This window comes from Corvus moneduloides, chromosome 11, assembly GCF_009650955.1.
Source record: "Corvus moneduloides isolate bCorMon1 chromosome 11, bCorMon1.pri, whole genome shotgun sequence".
NCBI classification, from domain to species: domain Eukaryota; kingdom Metazoa; phylum Chordata; class Aves; order Passeriformes; family Corvidae; genus Corvus; species Corvus moneduloides.
This window is the reverse complement of record NC_045486.1, coordinates 5007977-5023862: the sequence shown is the minus strand read 5'-3', so window position 1 is coordinate 5023862 and position 15886 is coordinate 5007977. Positions and strand designations below refer to the sequence as shown.

At 42.7% G+C, this 15886-nt stretch overlaps 1 protein-coding gene across 19 annotated transcripts in view; it reads right to left on the bottom strand.

The window, feature by feature from the left end:
* FOXP1 (forkhead box P1) overlaps window positions 1-15886 on the bottom strand; it is a 383544-nt gene that overhangs the window by 21764 nt on the left and 345894 nt on the right. For 16 of the 19 annotated variants that reach the window (XM_032121320.1, XM_032121318.1, XM_032121319.1 and 13 more), the window contains 4 exons: window positions 10178-10261; window positions 1538-1739; window positions 1363-1442; window positions 619-720 (listed from right to left, as the gene is read on the bottom strand). In XM_032121320.1, coding sequence (XP_031977211.1) covers window positions 619-720; window positions 1363-1442; window positions 1538-1739; window positions 10178-10261 — 468 coding nt within the window. The remainder of the gene's footprint in view (window positions 1-618; window positions 721-1362; window positions 1443-1537; window positions 1740-10177; window positions 10262-15886) is intronic. The other 3 variants (XM_032121327.1, XM_032121330.1, XM_032121337.1) reach the window with 1 other exon arrangement.

Below are 15886 nucleotides of genomic sequence, written 5' to 3'. Positions count from 1 at the left end.
TTTGTGATATTTATCAACGGAAATGAAAGTGCAAAACCCCAAGTTTATTTCTGTTAAAGACATTTCTTATTGAGGGGCTTGTTTCTTGTGCATTAAATCCAATGAGCTTCTACTGTGTGATTAAAAAAAAACAGAGAGGAAGTTTGTAACAGCTGTTTATGTAGTTAAGAGTCAATCGACTGAGGAAAGAAATCCACCGATCTATAGATCCTAGGGAAAAAAATGGTTGTTGTGATTACTACCTGCATACCTAAAAAGACGAACAGTGTATCTTCTACTGACATAAGAACTTTACCTCTTTTTTTTTTTTTTTTTTAATTTTCTAATACGTTCCGACTGAAGAGCCAGAGTTTCCCAGCTCGTAGCAACCACACAGAGGAACTCATGGCATAATCACAGAACATAAAAGCCAATAATGGGGATTCAATTAGTGGTTTTCAAAGGCAGAGGAATTTTTCCTGCCAAATATCAAATTGTTCCTGCAGATAAGGCACCCGGCGCGTGTCGTAACTGCCGATCTGAATTTTTCATGTCCCCACGTCAGGACAATTTATGTCATCAGCAAGGTCGGTTCTGTGCACGGCAGAGAGCAAAGGCAGGAGGTGGGCTCAGCCTTACCTTCCACGTCGCCGCGTTGCGTCGGAAGTAGGCGAACATTCGCGTGAACCAGTTGTAGATTTCGTTTAGTGTTAGCTGTTTTTCGGGAGATTCCAGGATGGCCTTGTGGAGCAAAGCGATTGCAAGATCAGTTATGAGCACACCAGTACAAAACACACTCACAGTTTTACTTTGCCCGATACAAAAAAGGAAAGAAAAGAAGAATGAAAAAGAAGAGATTTGGAGCAAAAAATCCAAAGGAGGGTTTTCATAATATGAACTAAGACTAATGGCTGTATTTAACAGTTCAATAGTAAAATTCAAAATGGAATTATCTAATTGTTTTGAGTTTTTATTTCTGTTTCCTTACAGAAATATTAATTTATTAGTCATTCATAAAGCAGAATCAAAGAGAAATGCAAAACATTTCACTAGCTGATTAAAGCTCAGTAATTATTTAGAGCTCAGATTAATTCTAGGGATCAGAGATTACTGTAGCTTGTGATAATTGACTTGCCATCTTTAAACAGGCTCATTTTCACTGTTGTGTGAAATGAATTTCCTAATAATCACATCGTATTGTAATACTTAATCAAAAGCAATTATGTTATATATTGCAGTTCTAAAAACCCTTATAGTAAAGGTTTGAGCATTTGAGCACGCTTACGTACCAAAGGTTTGAAAATCTATTTAATCCAGAGTGTGCACATATATAGGGAGATACATTTTTTCCTAATCCAGCCGCGTGTGTTTGGCTCAGCTTACCTGTCTAATTAAAGATGCATACGTGAATGGTGGTCTAACTTCTGCGTTCTTATAAAATTCTTGGTTCTGGGCAATATCTGCTAAATAAGAGCAGTTGTTCTGTTATCATCAGAGCCCAATCACCACAGCTGGGCCGTGGGCAAACACGGGGGCTGTGCCAGCAGAACCCCTTTACCTGAAGAAATGGGGACGTTGTATTTATCCGAGTACCGCCTCCGGATGGGTCCGACGTTGTGCATGCTCGTGGTAGTGATGACTGACGGTCCCTGCGTGACAGGAGTGATGGGCGCAGTCGGGGTGGTGGGAGTATGAGGTAAACTCTGCGGAGACGCCTCGGACGCGGTCTTGGAAAGCGTGACGCTCGATACCAGATTCAGCTGCGGAGGGAAGGACGAGGCTTTAGTTACAAACAGCATTTCTGCATGGTTAAGGGCTGCAGAGGACACCCTTGATACCACAGTGTCCCTCAGTTCACAGCAGACACTGCAGCTTCAGCACAAAGTGCTGCTGTAACATCTCCATTAGGAGCCAGCAAAGGGAAATAAGTATGATAAATACATATACAGATTTCCAAATAGGTTTAAAAAACCGAAAAACATAGCCTGCTGCCAAAAGAATGAATCATGGATTTTTATCTAAATATTAGAAGAAGATCTTGCACAGTACATGATCATTTTAATATTTTACTTCAGGTTTCATTGTTTCACAGTCTAAACTGCACACCTCTCTGATTTCCATTCTATCATTATGCATGGCTTCTAATCAGTCTTCTTGGATATTTCATTGAAGGCATCAGGCTTAAAATAAAAGGCAAGACTTTCCTAGGGACATGCTAGGGAGAAATGCAATCTCTCTCTTCAGCATTTGGGCTTTTCTTTTTTTTTTTCTCTCTGTTCATCCATTTTAGAAGCAAAGCCCAGAGTAGGTTAACACTGGAATAATTTAATTAATCACAGTACATGAAATACTGTGAGCATTCAGCCCAGCACAAGTGGCACCACTCTGTTTTTTCCTCCTAGGATGGAAGGCATTGGTGTTACCTGCACAAAGCCCAGCCCCACTGGTGTGGCAGCGTGCCACAGCAGGCTGTAAAACACACCTGCCTCCAGGATTGGGTATCAAACCCAGCTCCAACCCGACTCTTTTCGATACACAACCCTATTTATATAACCAGCATCCACATTCCTCCCCAACCCTTTCTTTTTGCCCTACAACGTCCTTTGAAAGACGACGCTCCATCTCAATAGGTTGCTGCTGCTGAAGTATTTTAAACAAACAATCCGATCCCTTAACTACAACATCACAGAAGACGACCGAGAAAAGGGCTCTTTGACTACTTCCACATTTCTTTCCCTTAGGCGGTTTCACAAATAATACTGGTGAAATCCTGACCGCATTGAAGTCGGTAGCAAAATTCCCACTGAATTTAACAGGGCCAGAATTTTACAACTTTTGCTAGTGATTAAAATTCCTTTTTTGCTAGACATTAAACCTTCTGAGATGAAGGCAAGGCACACGACACAGCTATGCCCCCAAATATCTCATGTTTATCCATAAGGCACTGTATTAATTTTCCTTGTATGAAACTAACCAGATAAGAAAACTCCTATTAGCATCCCTCATACGAGTTAATAGCCACAAATAATGTTTCTTTTTAAAAATAATAGGATTTATCCCAAACAAAGGTCGTGGAAAATAAAGAGCTGTACTGTTACAGAGAGGATACCAACACAAAAAGCCCATCACCCACAGAAAGGGTTCAGCTGAGGGAAGATAAATTGTGATTGCTTGTCCTTCCTGACAGTGGGAAGGAGCTGAGGGAAGCCCCAGCCACAAACTCCTGGCACAACCTGGATGCTACTCCAAGGGAAGAAGGTGGTGAGCAGCAGACGTGCAGACACGCACCTTTCCCTGCAGGTGCTTACAAATGACTCCTCACCTTCCAGCGGGAAAGATTTAACACTTTGTGGCAAAGCCAGGGAGCGTGAACCCAGAGAGGGATGGTGAAGGTGGTGAAATGCAGGTATTGATCCCTGCTCCAGCATGAACCACTACCTGCAGTCTGAAGGTTTAAACCCTCCTGGTGCCATGCACTGCCCACCACGTGCCACCCGGTCTGCTCGTTGACTGGCCTGATTTAAGGACACTGATTAGGGACATATATATAGTAATGTCTCCCTGTTATCCATCTATCCATCTATTACATATGATAAAAGGACCAGTGATGATAATAACAGTGCAACTGACAGGTCTCACCATGAAATTAAATCTACTGTATTTTATCTCAGTTTCTAAATGGACATTTTAACAGTCCAATAACTGCGAGGAAATTTGCATCAATTTTAAGTGCCCTTCTCAGTGCAGTCCCAGCAGCCGGGCCCTCCCGTTGGAAAGATCACTGCTCCTGCTTCATCATTACGGCTCCCAACTACTCCATTTCAAAAGAGTCCCCTTCCTTTTTCAGCATGTAAAAACTTAACATTTAATCTGTTTCTACTAGGGAACCTTGAGAAAGGATCCACAGAGGTCAGCACTCCCTGCTTAAAGAATCTGAATCAAGTTACATTTCTTTAGGCTTTTCAGTGTAGGTAGCGACGAGGAATAAACACAGAAGAGGACGAGCAAAAGGGGGGGCTTTAACAGGCTTGACAAATGACACTGTGATTCACACCCACTGCTGGGCTGCCACTAATAAGCTACAGAGGAAGCAGCCAATCTCAGCTAATTACCAGATAAAATTGTATTGTAAGGACTCTAATTAGGAGATGCTTATGGAGGTGATCTAATGATTAAACGCTGCATCCAAGTGACCCCACCATCAATGTGCAGTGGTGCAAGATGTCACCGGAATATTTTGTAGAAACAGTAATTTTATTTCAAGGAGGGGAGGCAGTAATATTTGTAATAATGGCTATGAGGTAAACTAATTAAAAGACAGTTCCTAAAGGAAGACTGTGGCTTTGAGCAGCTGCGGCCGTTCCAAAACAAAGTGCCAAATCTCAACAGAGGAGCTGCAGTCAAGTGGAAAATTTCTGCCTGACCTCTGCTCTCGCTATTAATTTGCAGGAAACCTAATGACACATATACATATTCCCACAAAATTGTTCTAATTGCTAATTTGCCAAAGGAGCCCAGTTTCCAAATTAAACATGACTGCAGTCTGTGAGGAAAGAGAGAACAAAAAGCTGGAACGCAGCGAGTCTGCTGCGTTTCACCTCCGACGACCATTTGTGAGCCTGAACCAACAAGTTAATGAAACACGACCTTGTCCATCACTAGCGAAGTTTTTCCGTTTTCCGTGTTTTATTTGATGACACTCTCCTCTTCCAGCTGGGTTCCCCAAACCTGAGCCAGGGTGAGGGAGGAGAGGGCTGCCTCCCTCTGCAGCCTTTCGCTGCCGCTTCCTTTGTTGCATTGATAGCGCCAAGGCTGAAAAATCGGTTGTGAATTAGAGCAGAATAACAAATTATGAATGGTGTTGGTTTTGTTGCCATCTTGAATTATTAATCTGAATGGTAAACTATTAAATCTTAATATTGGCGTCAATTAGAAACGTGGAAGCGGCCGTGGATGATTGTGCAGGGCAAAGATCAGGGAGGGACTGGGCTGGGAGGGTTTCTTTTCCTGATGGAAACTCTACACGGTTTCTCCCTGTTTGCATTTGCTATTTAAAAACAAGTTACTATGATTAGAAAAGTTGTTCACATTGGTATTTTGTACACAGGCTGTTTCCCACATACTGTAATTTTTGGATGAGTATCACTGCTGGCAGAGAGGAAGGAGCCCAAGTCACAGAGTGAGCACTTGAACAAGCAAGAACTCTTGCACTGCAGCAATGCACAACATGGGCACTCAGAAAGTACACCCCTGCGCCAAGGAGTTAAAATGTTTTTGTAATATTTGTCCTGGGAATGGGGGGAGGGAGGATCTCCTCCAGCCTTTAAAAACAACCAAAACCAAAAATAAGGAAAAAAAAAAACCCAACAGAAAACCCACCAAATCCCACAACAGTTCTAAGTCCTAAAATTCTGCAAATTCCATCACTGAATTTTGTTGATTGCTTTGTTCACTTTTGGTTTTTGAGAATATTTCCTCATACTGTTTTGATTTGGGCATTCATAACTGCCATAATTGTTTCAGTGCTCCCTTTCAAGAAACAGCCATGTCTCCCTATTAAAGGTGAAAATTGAGTCATTTGCTTTTTTTCTTTAGATATCAACAAGGCAGAGAGGTAACCCACTCCATCACCCTGGAAAACAGATTTCCAGTTAGTGGCCCTCCCACTAGGACTAAGTCTGATTTCTTTTTGTGTAAATATTTTACATGACAATAGCAGTTGCACATAAAATAGCACTGAAACTCTTTAAAAAAAAAAAAAAAAAAGTGTTTCTAAGCGTCACAGTGAGGCCATACCCTGTGACTCCTCTACAATGGGTGCTGCTGCTCTGGACCCAGCTGGGGCTGCGGACTTACCTGCACCGAGTTCCTGAAACCGAAATACTTTGGAGAAGAAACTCCTTTTCTTGACGCCAAGGGTGAGAGAGAAAGTGAATGCTGGGCCTAAAACTTTGTTCAGTGCTGTGTCTTCCTCTCCCTGCTTCAGCCTGGACACATTAGTGTATTGGATGCAGAGCCTGGCAGGCAGCAATCACTTAGCAGGTGTTGTTATTGGCAGGAATACTAAGGAAACTGAAGCTGAGGAGTAAGACTTAATGAAAACCAGTATATAAAAACAGCTTTTGTTGTGCTTGAGAATCTCTCTTTATTGCTGCATATCGTTACTTTTTCAAACTATAAAGTATGGCTACAGCAGCTAAAATGCTCAGTCATTACCTCAACAGTTAAAAGGCTCTTTTTTTTAATGCTTTGTTATTACAGTTGCTAAAAACAGTATTTCAAAACAATCCTAACTGCTATGGTTATGGTAAAAAAAATACATTAAAGAAGGGATATCTAACAGTGCATCTTATTTAAAGTGCCAGAAGGGTCTTTAAAAGTTTTCTGCCTATTTTTAAAAGATGGTTGTAGCACCTAGTATGAAGAATTACTTGGTTGGTTGATGCTTTTTCCTTCTCCTTCCCTTCCTATGAACTTCGACACAAGTTAATCCTCCCAGAAGAAAGCACATTTCCATTTGAACCTATTATGCTGATGGCTAACACTGATGAAAACAGCATGTCGGGGGGGGTATCTTAATAGCAAAACCAGGATGACAGTTCTTGAGAAATCGCTGTTCCGGCTTTTGTGTTGTGGTTTTGTTTTTTTACCTTGAAAAAAGTTCACCTTACCAAAACATGTCACAGCATATTCTGTCTCATGGCTTTGTTCTCACTTTACTCAGGCCCCTCAGTCCCACCAAAACAACACGTGCAGCACGAATGGGAACAACGCTGCCTGCTCTGAGTGTTGAGTTCTGAGAGAGCTCCGTTTTCTTTTAAAGTGCTGCTGTTGAGCATTTCCATTACAAAGCTGGGTGTTTTTAAAGGTGATCCTGAGCCCTGCCCCAACTCCTGGGATGTTCCCCCCCACCCCAGACCCCCTCCTGCCTGCCCAGCAGCCCCTGGGGAGCAGCACCAGACACTGTCAGCACCTTCCTGCCCATGCAGTCTGCCAATGATTTGGGCCATCAACACTATCTACACAGGAATGCACTTAAATCTCATCAACTTTAGTAGGACTAGAGAGCTTTACTGAGCAGATGTCTTGGTGGGCTGAAACGCAGGGGCCACTCCACCACCCCTCCCAAGCTCAAAATTACTGCAAAGAGCTACAGCCACTCAAAGGTTGGGATGGGATGGATGGACATCACTAAATCAGACAAGCAACCCTTCCCCACAGCTGGGTGAGTTTTGAATTGACGCACAACCATCAAGAACTTGGCTGTGGTCCAGCTAGTCCAAAGTGGTCCAACACCACCCGCTCAGCTACCGCCCAAAGCCCAGAAGGCAAAGATGGCACAAGTGGTCAGAGTGGGTTACACATGGCACATGGTTAACACAGATGCTCATACACCCTTACTACCTGCCAGTAACAAAATAGTTTAAAACAAGAATTAAGATCCTTTAAAGAGAATAAAAACATTTCCTTGGTCATGAAAAGGCTGTAATTTTAAATCCCAACTCACTGCTATGTTTGGATTCGCAGCCGCTTTTTCCTTTAAAATCACCGAAGTACCATAATATATTAGTTCTAACACACACCTTGCATTAGTTATGTTGGCAGAAAAAAAATTAATTACTGGATGTAAAGACTACTTTGCAGTGCAATAATGGTCATCAGATCTTTTTACCAAAGTCCTATCCCACTGAGTTAAAAGGATGAGGGTCTAGCAGAGTCTATGCAATGCCTGTGTATTTTTTTCTCTAGGAGAGCACAATTTATGCAAAACACTATACTTCTACATTTTATAATTAATTTTCAAATGCTTCACCTATACATATTTTAATAATTTCTGATTTATCAGATGGTATCTATAATAAATTTTTCTATATTTCAATAAATGAAAAGAAGGCAGTTTCAATCCAACAACAGAGTGCCACACAATATAGGCCTGTCAGGCACCAATTTTTACTTCTAACATGTAAGTTAAAGGATAAGGAATTTATAATGCTGCCTGTGAACGAAACCACTTTTCATACACAAATGTGATCTTTTTTTTTTCCAAAGGGTAATACAACAGTACATTTACATAAACTAATCCAAACAATCTATGTATTTGACAATGGCAAACCTCACACAGACTGCCTATTGTTGGTTTACATCTTGGAGTTCTTTATGTTGGCTTGTAACACTGCTCTAGCTGTCAAAGGTTTGACTTGGACTCTAAATAAATGGTTATAGAAGTGCTGTGCAGCGATATTGGACTTCTTTGCAAAAGAAAACCTGCTGTGTATGAATTCAAAAGCTATTAATTTTTCAGTCAAAAATATTCATGCCTATTTCTTTTAATAAAGAAACACTGTGCTGAGCAACTGAGAGATAATGTTGACTAGTGGTACAGAATTTTCAATAGAGCAGTTAAAAATAAATTTAGTAGGAGGTCCCCAACAAAGCTATAATTTTCCAGAATGTAAAACATTTTTAATACTAATCAAGACAGCCCTTTTCCCCCTGTGTTCAGGGTTTTTTTTCCACTGCTTTTCCCTGTTTATTAGCTGTTAACACTAATCTTCATGGCGACACCGCCTGGTATCTCCGTAGCCTACAAGACCCGCCAAAGCCTCCTGCCCTCGGCGGCCCGGCATCGATCACGAGCTGCCTTGCCAAACACTGCTCGCCTTCTGATGATTTCCTCCCTTTAGTTGGTAATCCTTCCTCCTGAGGGGCACTGCTGTTATGAAAGGCCTCAAGGCAGAGTGCTTTGAGACTCCCAGATTATTCCGCTGTTTTAATTTTTAATCCAGTAAGAGCTATAGAAACCAAACCTCCTCCCCATTCTGTTGGGTCTACACACTTTTCCAACAATGCACTGAAGCATTTGCATTCAGGCTGGGATGGATGTGAGGAACTAGAAGAATGCTATTTTTATAGATACCACCAATAGTTTCTACTCTAGAGGGCTGGTGTCCACCAGACCAAGCAATTTTAGGCATCTCAACAGCTTAAATGGAAGGGTTTGTATCTACCACTCAACTCTCTCCAAAAAGGCAAGGAAATTTCCTGTTGACTTTGACATCTGCTCCTGTGTTACTGAATAGCCTGCAATTTTCTATCTAGTAGCCTCCCTATGCACTTCTGCAGCCATTTATTTCCAACTACACGGAAACTGAGAAATCCTTTTCTAGTAAAAATGTGTGCGCGAAGTGTTTAATGATTTTATGTTCTCTATCTCTGTAATGTGTTCTGTTTCAGACATTAATTTTGTCTACCAACTGCATCTTGGCAGGCTACCATATTTGCTGGGTTAATAGTCTGACTCCTTTTTATTTCTATCACCATAAATCACGCATATATGGGTGTGTGTTTGCTTTATTTATAGAAAAAAAATCAGTCAAAACAGATAAACCAATACTTTGTCATTATGCTGCATCATTGCATATTGATTAAAATTGCTGGTACTAACTATAGATTGTCAACGCTCAATTAATTTTCACACAATGACTCAAAGCAAAATCAAGTAAAGCCAGTGTACCTTTAAATCTTACAAATCTTAAAATCAAGAAGCAAAGCACTCTCTCCATTTTGAATGATCGTCGGAAGCTCCAAGGAACACTTTCAGCATTAAGAGGCTGAGAGAAAACAACAGCTGAAGAAGGGTCATCTCAGTCAGCGAAGGAGATGGGGGATTTTCCTGGGTTCAGGGGTAACCAGGAGTTTTCCTGGGCTGCAAAGCCACTTGCTTCCCCTGCTCCCCCTTCTTTAAAGAGCAACCTAGGGTAGAGGAGGTTTCCCTTCTCAGTTTCAACAGTATAAACCCTGATACTGGGTAACCGTGATTATCATCAAAACGTGCAGTTAAGAGTCACTTCTACAGTAAATGTCTGTCAGACCGGGAGAAAGCAAAAATAAATATACTAAATATAATTTAATTACAACTCCTTCCTAACACTTCCTAAGATTTCATCCAAGTCAGACTGATGCAAAGCGACTTGCATGAGGCCAGAAAAAGTCCCAGTGCCTCAGCTTTGGAACCAAACTTGACTTTGAAACTCCCTGAAGAGAGGGGGATGACAAAACCCGGCTGTGCTTCCCATCTCCTCCCCACAATCAGCTCTGAAGTGGGCCAGGCTCCACAGCGTGGGCTCCGGTGGGGAACAGGAAAGAGAGGTTTGTTGTGAGGTTTGGTTTTTTGCTTTCAGCACAGCTCGGTACTTACAGGCTGAGGGGTGGCTTTTGGTTCAGTTGACTTCACATGCAGGTGTGTCATCATGGCTTGCAGGCGCTCTTTATCTTTTGCAAGCTGGAAGGGGAGAGAAAAAAAACGTCCTCTGTTAGTCGTACAAATAAAACCCAGCCTCTGCTTATTCCTAATTAAACAGCTGGCACCGAGGCATGAGACGGAAGAGTTTTATTGCTGAGTAGTTTGGAAATTGTATATGGGCTATTCGTGAGGTAAAGTGAACGTGTGGTGCTGGGTGTCACCGCTTCCCAAAGCAAAATGCATTAGTCCTCGAGTGAGAAGAGCTAGACCTGCTGGCACCAAGAGCTTCACTCCAGCCTTGACAGCTAAAAGACAACAGTGAATCATGTTTATTAACCAGCCCCACTCCAGCTCAGGAGGTGCAGCAGAAGGAAAGCAAGGCAGCGGTTCTAGGATGCATTTTCCTCCTTTCAGAGCAGAAAACCAGTGGCACCAATGGGCTGTGGCTTCACGTCACACACAGGCATTGTGGCACATGCAGAGAGCACAGACAGTGGTGGTTAAACCACACGAGGCACCTCCGCAGGGCTCTGTGGGTAGCCTTGGGTCCAAAAGCACCTTGATCTGACTTGAGAAGGTGGCAGAGCCCTCAGTACGTCACCCTGGGAAGCCAGGCTGGGCACCTGAGCAGGGGCACCCAGAGCATGGGGCAGGACCTGCTGTGGGAGCTGCCAGAATCCCTCTGGCATAAGCCGGAGGGCAGTGGGGTGGGAAAGGCTGAAAGCAACAGCCATCAGCCCAGAACACTCATCCCTGGGCACCAATGCCACAAGACTGACGTTGGCATCCTTTCCCATTGGCCACTTCAGGCCCAAGAGTTGGGGCAAAGCTCCTGCTCTCAATGTCTCTTGCTTTTTACGGTTGAGATCCACACAGCTGGAGTCTCGGGAGCACTGGTATGCATCTATAGCCTGGTTGGCTTCCCAATGCATTTCAATGCACTAAATTTCATTATTTTTGGAAACAAGGAATATTTTAAAATGTGTGAATAGGACTTTTCTCCGGCTGCTCTTCAAAGAAAGTTACAGTGGAAAGATGTTAAGAATACTAATGAAAAAGGGATGTTGTTAACCTGCATGCCGAACATAAAGGTTGCTGCTTCCAACAGGACCTGGATGAGGCTCTTACAAATGCCAGTTTTCCCAGAGCTGAGGTTTTGCTTTAGACAAGCCAGATTCCTGGTGCCAAGAGGAGAACTGCACTCACATTCCAGCAAAACTTTAAACAACCTGCCCACCCTATCACTGTCATCTGTTTGCAGCAATAAAGTGGGGCTAAGTGTATATAAAAGGAGACTTGATCATAAATCCCCACTCATAACCTTTTGGCCAAGGTTGTCCTGCTCTTCACAAGGCGAGGGGTTTCTGACTGCGCCATGATGGGATAAAAACTGGCACTGGAGTTTCCAAGACAGGAATTAAATAAAGGAAAAAATGGTGTCACTGCACTTTTCAAATGGCTCCTCTTTCTTTTGGTCAAAAACCTCAATGGCAAGAGACAAAACCTGACACCTATGGCCATAGCTCCTGCAATCTCATCCTGATCTGAGCTGGACACTTCATGGGAGAGCTGAGGGCAGCAATGGGCTCTTATCGCAGCACTGCAGCAGGAACTTCTTCCTCTGAGAGTCCTCTGAGAACCTCTCCAGAGAAGGCAGAGGACTCACCCTCAGCTGCTGGGCTTCATACAAAACAAATTAAGCCAAGAAATAGCTGTGCTCTCCACACAGCTCTGTTGTGCAATCCCTCATTCCTAGCAGTCTCTGGGCACATGGGCTGCTTGGCGGGGTCATCTGTGCATTAAATTTTGGTCTGCAGGCTACTGCAGAAGAACAACATCTCATAGCCAAAATAAATAAAAGGCAGGCACCTGAGAGCTTCCTGCCAGCCCTGGTGTGGCGGCAGGAGGGGATGGCACCCTGGCAGCACAGGGCACACCCTGCTGCGCTTCCTCCGGCCCCCGCAGCGAGGGAGAGGGGAGAGGGGCACCTCCCTCCCACCGCCGGGGTCCTTGTTTGTAGTGTTTCCACTCATCGTCTCAGCAATGCTTTTAACGCCGAATCTGGTGGATGGAGGTTATTAAAGATCCTCTCGACATTTCAGGCAGACACACGCTAGCATTTTGTCATAGTCTAGGAATTCAAACACTCACCCAGTTAGGCAGGAGTTTAAATTATGAAAAATAGAGGTCTCTCGGTTTCAAAGCACTGAAGAGAAGTAAAAAAATCTGAAGAATTTCTTTAAACTGTTTTTCCCTTAGGTCAGGAAGCAGTAGTGATATAAAACTAGAGTGTCACTAGTAGCCCCTCTGGTCACTGGGGTCAAACAAAAGAAGCCATGAGGGATTGCTCAGCCACTGGTGGGAGCAAATTCACACTGGTGGCAATCACTGGAGTGTAGATGGCCCAGAAATGGGGATTAATAGTCAGCAGGCAGGAAAAATGCTCTTGATCTACTGATAATGTTGTTGGGCAAGGATAGTTCTGATGCGGAGGTATGAATCTGCTCTGTACATGGGGCCCCAGGAACACAATACAGTCCATCTGAAACTTCCTTCTTTCTTCCTCTATCCATTTGGAAAGCTCTGCACGCTGGGAGTTTTCAGACTGCCATCCAATTCTCCATAAGTGTGATTTTGTGAGACTTCCTTCACCTCTGGATGCACATGTGAGTGCCTAACTGTGGTCCAACCAAAAACACATCCAGAGCAAGGTACAAGCATTGCAAGCTTGGATACCAAGATACACAGCTTGCCCTGGAGAGGTTAAATCCTAAAACTATACCAGTAGAAAAGGCAGGAGAGGGAAGCACAGAAAGCACAGGCCAGAAAGGGCTCCAGACAAGGCAGGGACCAAGGAGCAAGAGGAAAGGCATTAGAAACACAGATGATGGAGAAATTGCACAGGAGGAAAACCAGACAGAAAATAAAGGCAAGAATCAGGAATGGGAAAATGAAAACCCAGTGAGGGCATTCAACAGGAAGGGGAGAGCACTTCAGCAGCAGGATTTTTGACAGACCAAGGACAAAGAAGAAGGAAGCCACTCACAGGCAATGCAAGAGGCAGCCAAAACACAGCCCTCCCATTCTGTGCCTAGTTAGGCTGTGCACTAGAAAGGTTTAGAATCCACTTTTCAAGAGTATCAATGGATGCTGTAGGAAAACAGACCCAAGCAGTGTTCACTACACTGAAAATGGCCAGCTGCCTTAATTTTCTCCCATTAGGAGACACTTCTATAGACTTATCATAGCCCTGCTGCTATCCTGAAATGTTTTCCCACTCAAAGGTAGTGCTGCAAAATGGATGTCCTACTCCAGCTAACAACTAGCTAAGGAGAGGGGTATGTTCCCTGTGTTTGCATTCTACCCAGCAGCAAAATTTTCACTATTTATAATGGCAACAAATGATCATGTCAAGATGGTTTAAACAAAGTGAAATATGAGAAGATTTCTACCTTGCCTGTGATTTTTGAAGTATGTGATGTGATGGAAATGCTAAGACCAAACTTCGAGGTTTCTGCTAAGGGGCATTTGCAATCAAACAAAGGAACAGATTTGACCTGTTTCTTTCCAAAATTCCGATTAAAAATTACTTTCTTCAAAAGATATTACACTTATCTCTAACACTGATAAAACTATCATGAGTAAAATAAGTAACAGCATAAACAACAACAACAAAAGGATAGCATTTGGGTCCATCACACTCAAAACATGACGTGTATCCCTCAGGTGAAATGAATTTGTTTTGATGGGGCTGTACATGCATGAAATGGTGGGGAATGTAGATCTTGCCATGGCGCTGGACCCTAATGCTGGGAATTCTCAGCTGCACTGTAAGGCAAAACTGCTCACCAGTGCTGCAGGTCAGGGGTAAAGGCTGCGGGTCCCTTTTCTATCTAACTCACAAAACTCAGTCTCCAAAGGGCCTGTCATCACTCTGTTGGTAACTGCTCCATGGCCTGAGTATCAGGTCAATGGTCCTCTGACCATGTCTCTGAACAGCCCATCGTTGGGGGCCACACTTTTGTTTTATTATGGTTCTGTGCAAAACCAGCCAGATAAACTAGGGACTGGAAGGCAAATCCTTCTACGTAATTAGGGGCTTTTTTAAACTATCAGAGAAGTGATACAGGATGAAAGGAGAGGGAGAAGAGGGAAGCTACAGGTATATTTCAGAAGCTGGACCACCCTCCTCCTCCTCCACCTGTCCTTGCTGGCCAATGCAGAGATGGCCTCACTCTGTTATCAACACTCCTGTCTAAATCAGGCCTCCAGTTCATCCTACCTACTCTGCTCATATCTGTGTCTCATATGATTGTTAAATCCAGAACTTTCTGGCCGTCACACCACTTTGAAATTATGGTCCTGTCTTGTGGACCTTATGCTGCTTTCCCTTACAATGACTCCGAGCACTGCCAGCACTAAATGGGTGTGAAGCTGTAAGTGTAAGTCATTTAGAGCAATTAGCAGAATGCACTGCTGATAAACCTTTCAAAAATACTGGCAAGGGCTTATGGAGAGGTGGGAACCAAGTATCTCTGTTCTGTCCCTGTTTAATGCAGGGCATCCTCCTGTAGTTCCAGGCACAGCCATTCCCAGTGACTGTGGGAGAGAAGGATTAATGCTTTTCAAGCTGACTGTAACTGAAGAATCTAGATTTACCTTCAGCCTCAATATTACTGCACCTTGGTGAAAGATTATCTCATCTCTCAGTTTACCAGGAAGACTGCAGATTTTTATTTTTCTTTTCCTAATTCCCAAGAAACTTGTTAAAATAACAGACCATTTCTCATAACATTTTCTGCAAGACTCTGATATTTTATGACTGGTAGTTTGATTTTTATAAAACTTGTATTAAAATAGTTTATATTGCTTCAGCTAATAGTGAAAGAGTGTCATGACCAGCGTGTTCCTGAAAGTAAAATTTAGGAAATATCTATGAAAGAAAAAGGGTAATTTGTAAGATAAGAAGATAAAAGGCATTTTTTAAAAATGCTTATCTTGAAAAGTAACAACAAGAAGTTTAAGTGTGGTTTTGCTGATTTTTCTCTCCAACTATTTGAAGCTATAAATGACTTAACTCAGTAAAATTCCAAATGTAATTATCTTCTGTACTTAGCCCAAGGCTTTCCATATATCTCTACACTGCTGTCTTGCATACAAAATAGGTTTTTCAATAGCTGGCAACTATATAATGTACAACATTGTTTTAATTTCCCCTTCTTTGCTAACCTCTTGCCTGCACACAGACACACTGTCACAGCTGCCCAGCCAGAGCAGAGAGGTGCAGGGAGACAGAAAGGACTTGGAAGCACTTGGAAAGGCAATTACACAAACAGCTCATACCTTTGCATCACAATCAATATATTCCAATTCACCCCCTTTTGGCAGTTTACAAAAAAAATTATTTGCTACAAATGGCAAAAAAATAATAGTAATAATAATAATATTAATAATAATAATAATAATAGTAATAATATTAATACAACATGGAGGGTATTAGGTACATGAAATACCACCAAACAAGCCAGGTCATGCAGCGTTTGGAAATAAACATCAACCATTTCCCCCAACAACTCCAAATGAAGGGGACCATATTCCCCTCGCCCCCTCCAGCCCCCCGGGTGGGTATAAAAGCATTAGATACAAACTGATGGCTTTCCAATC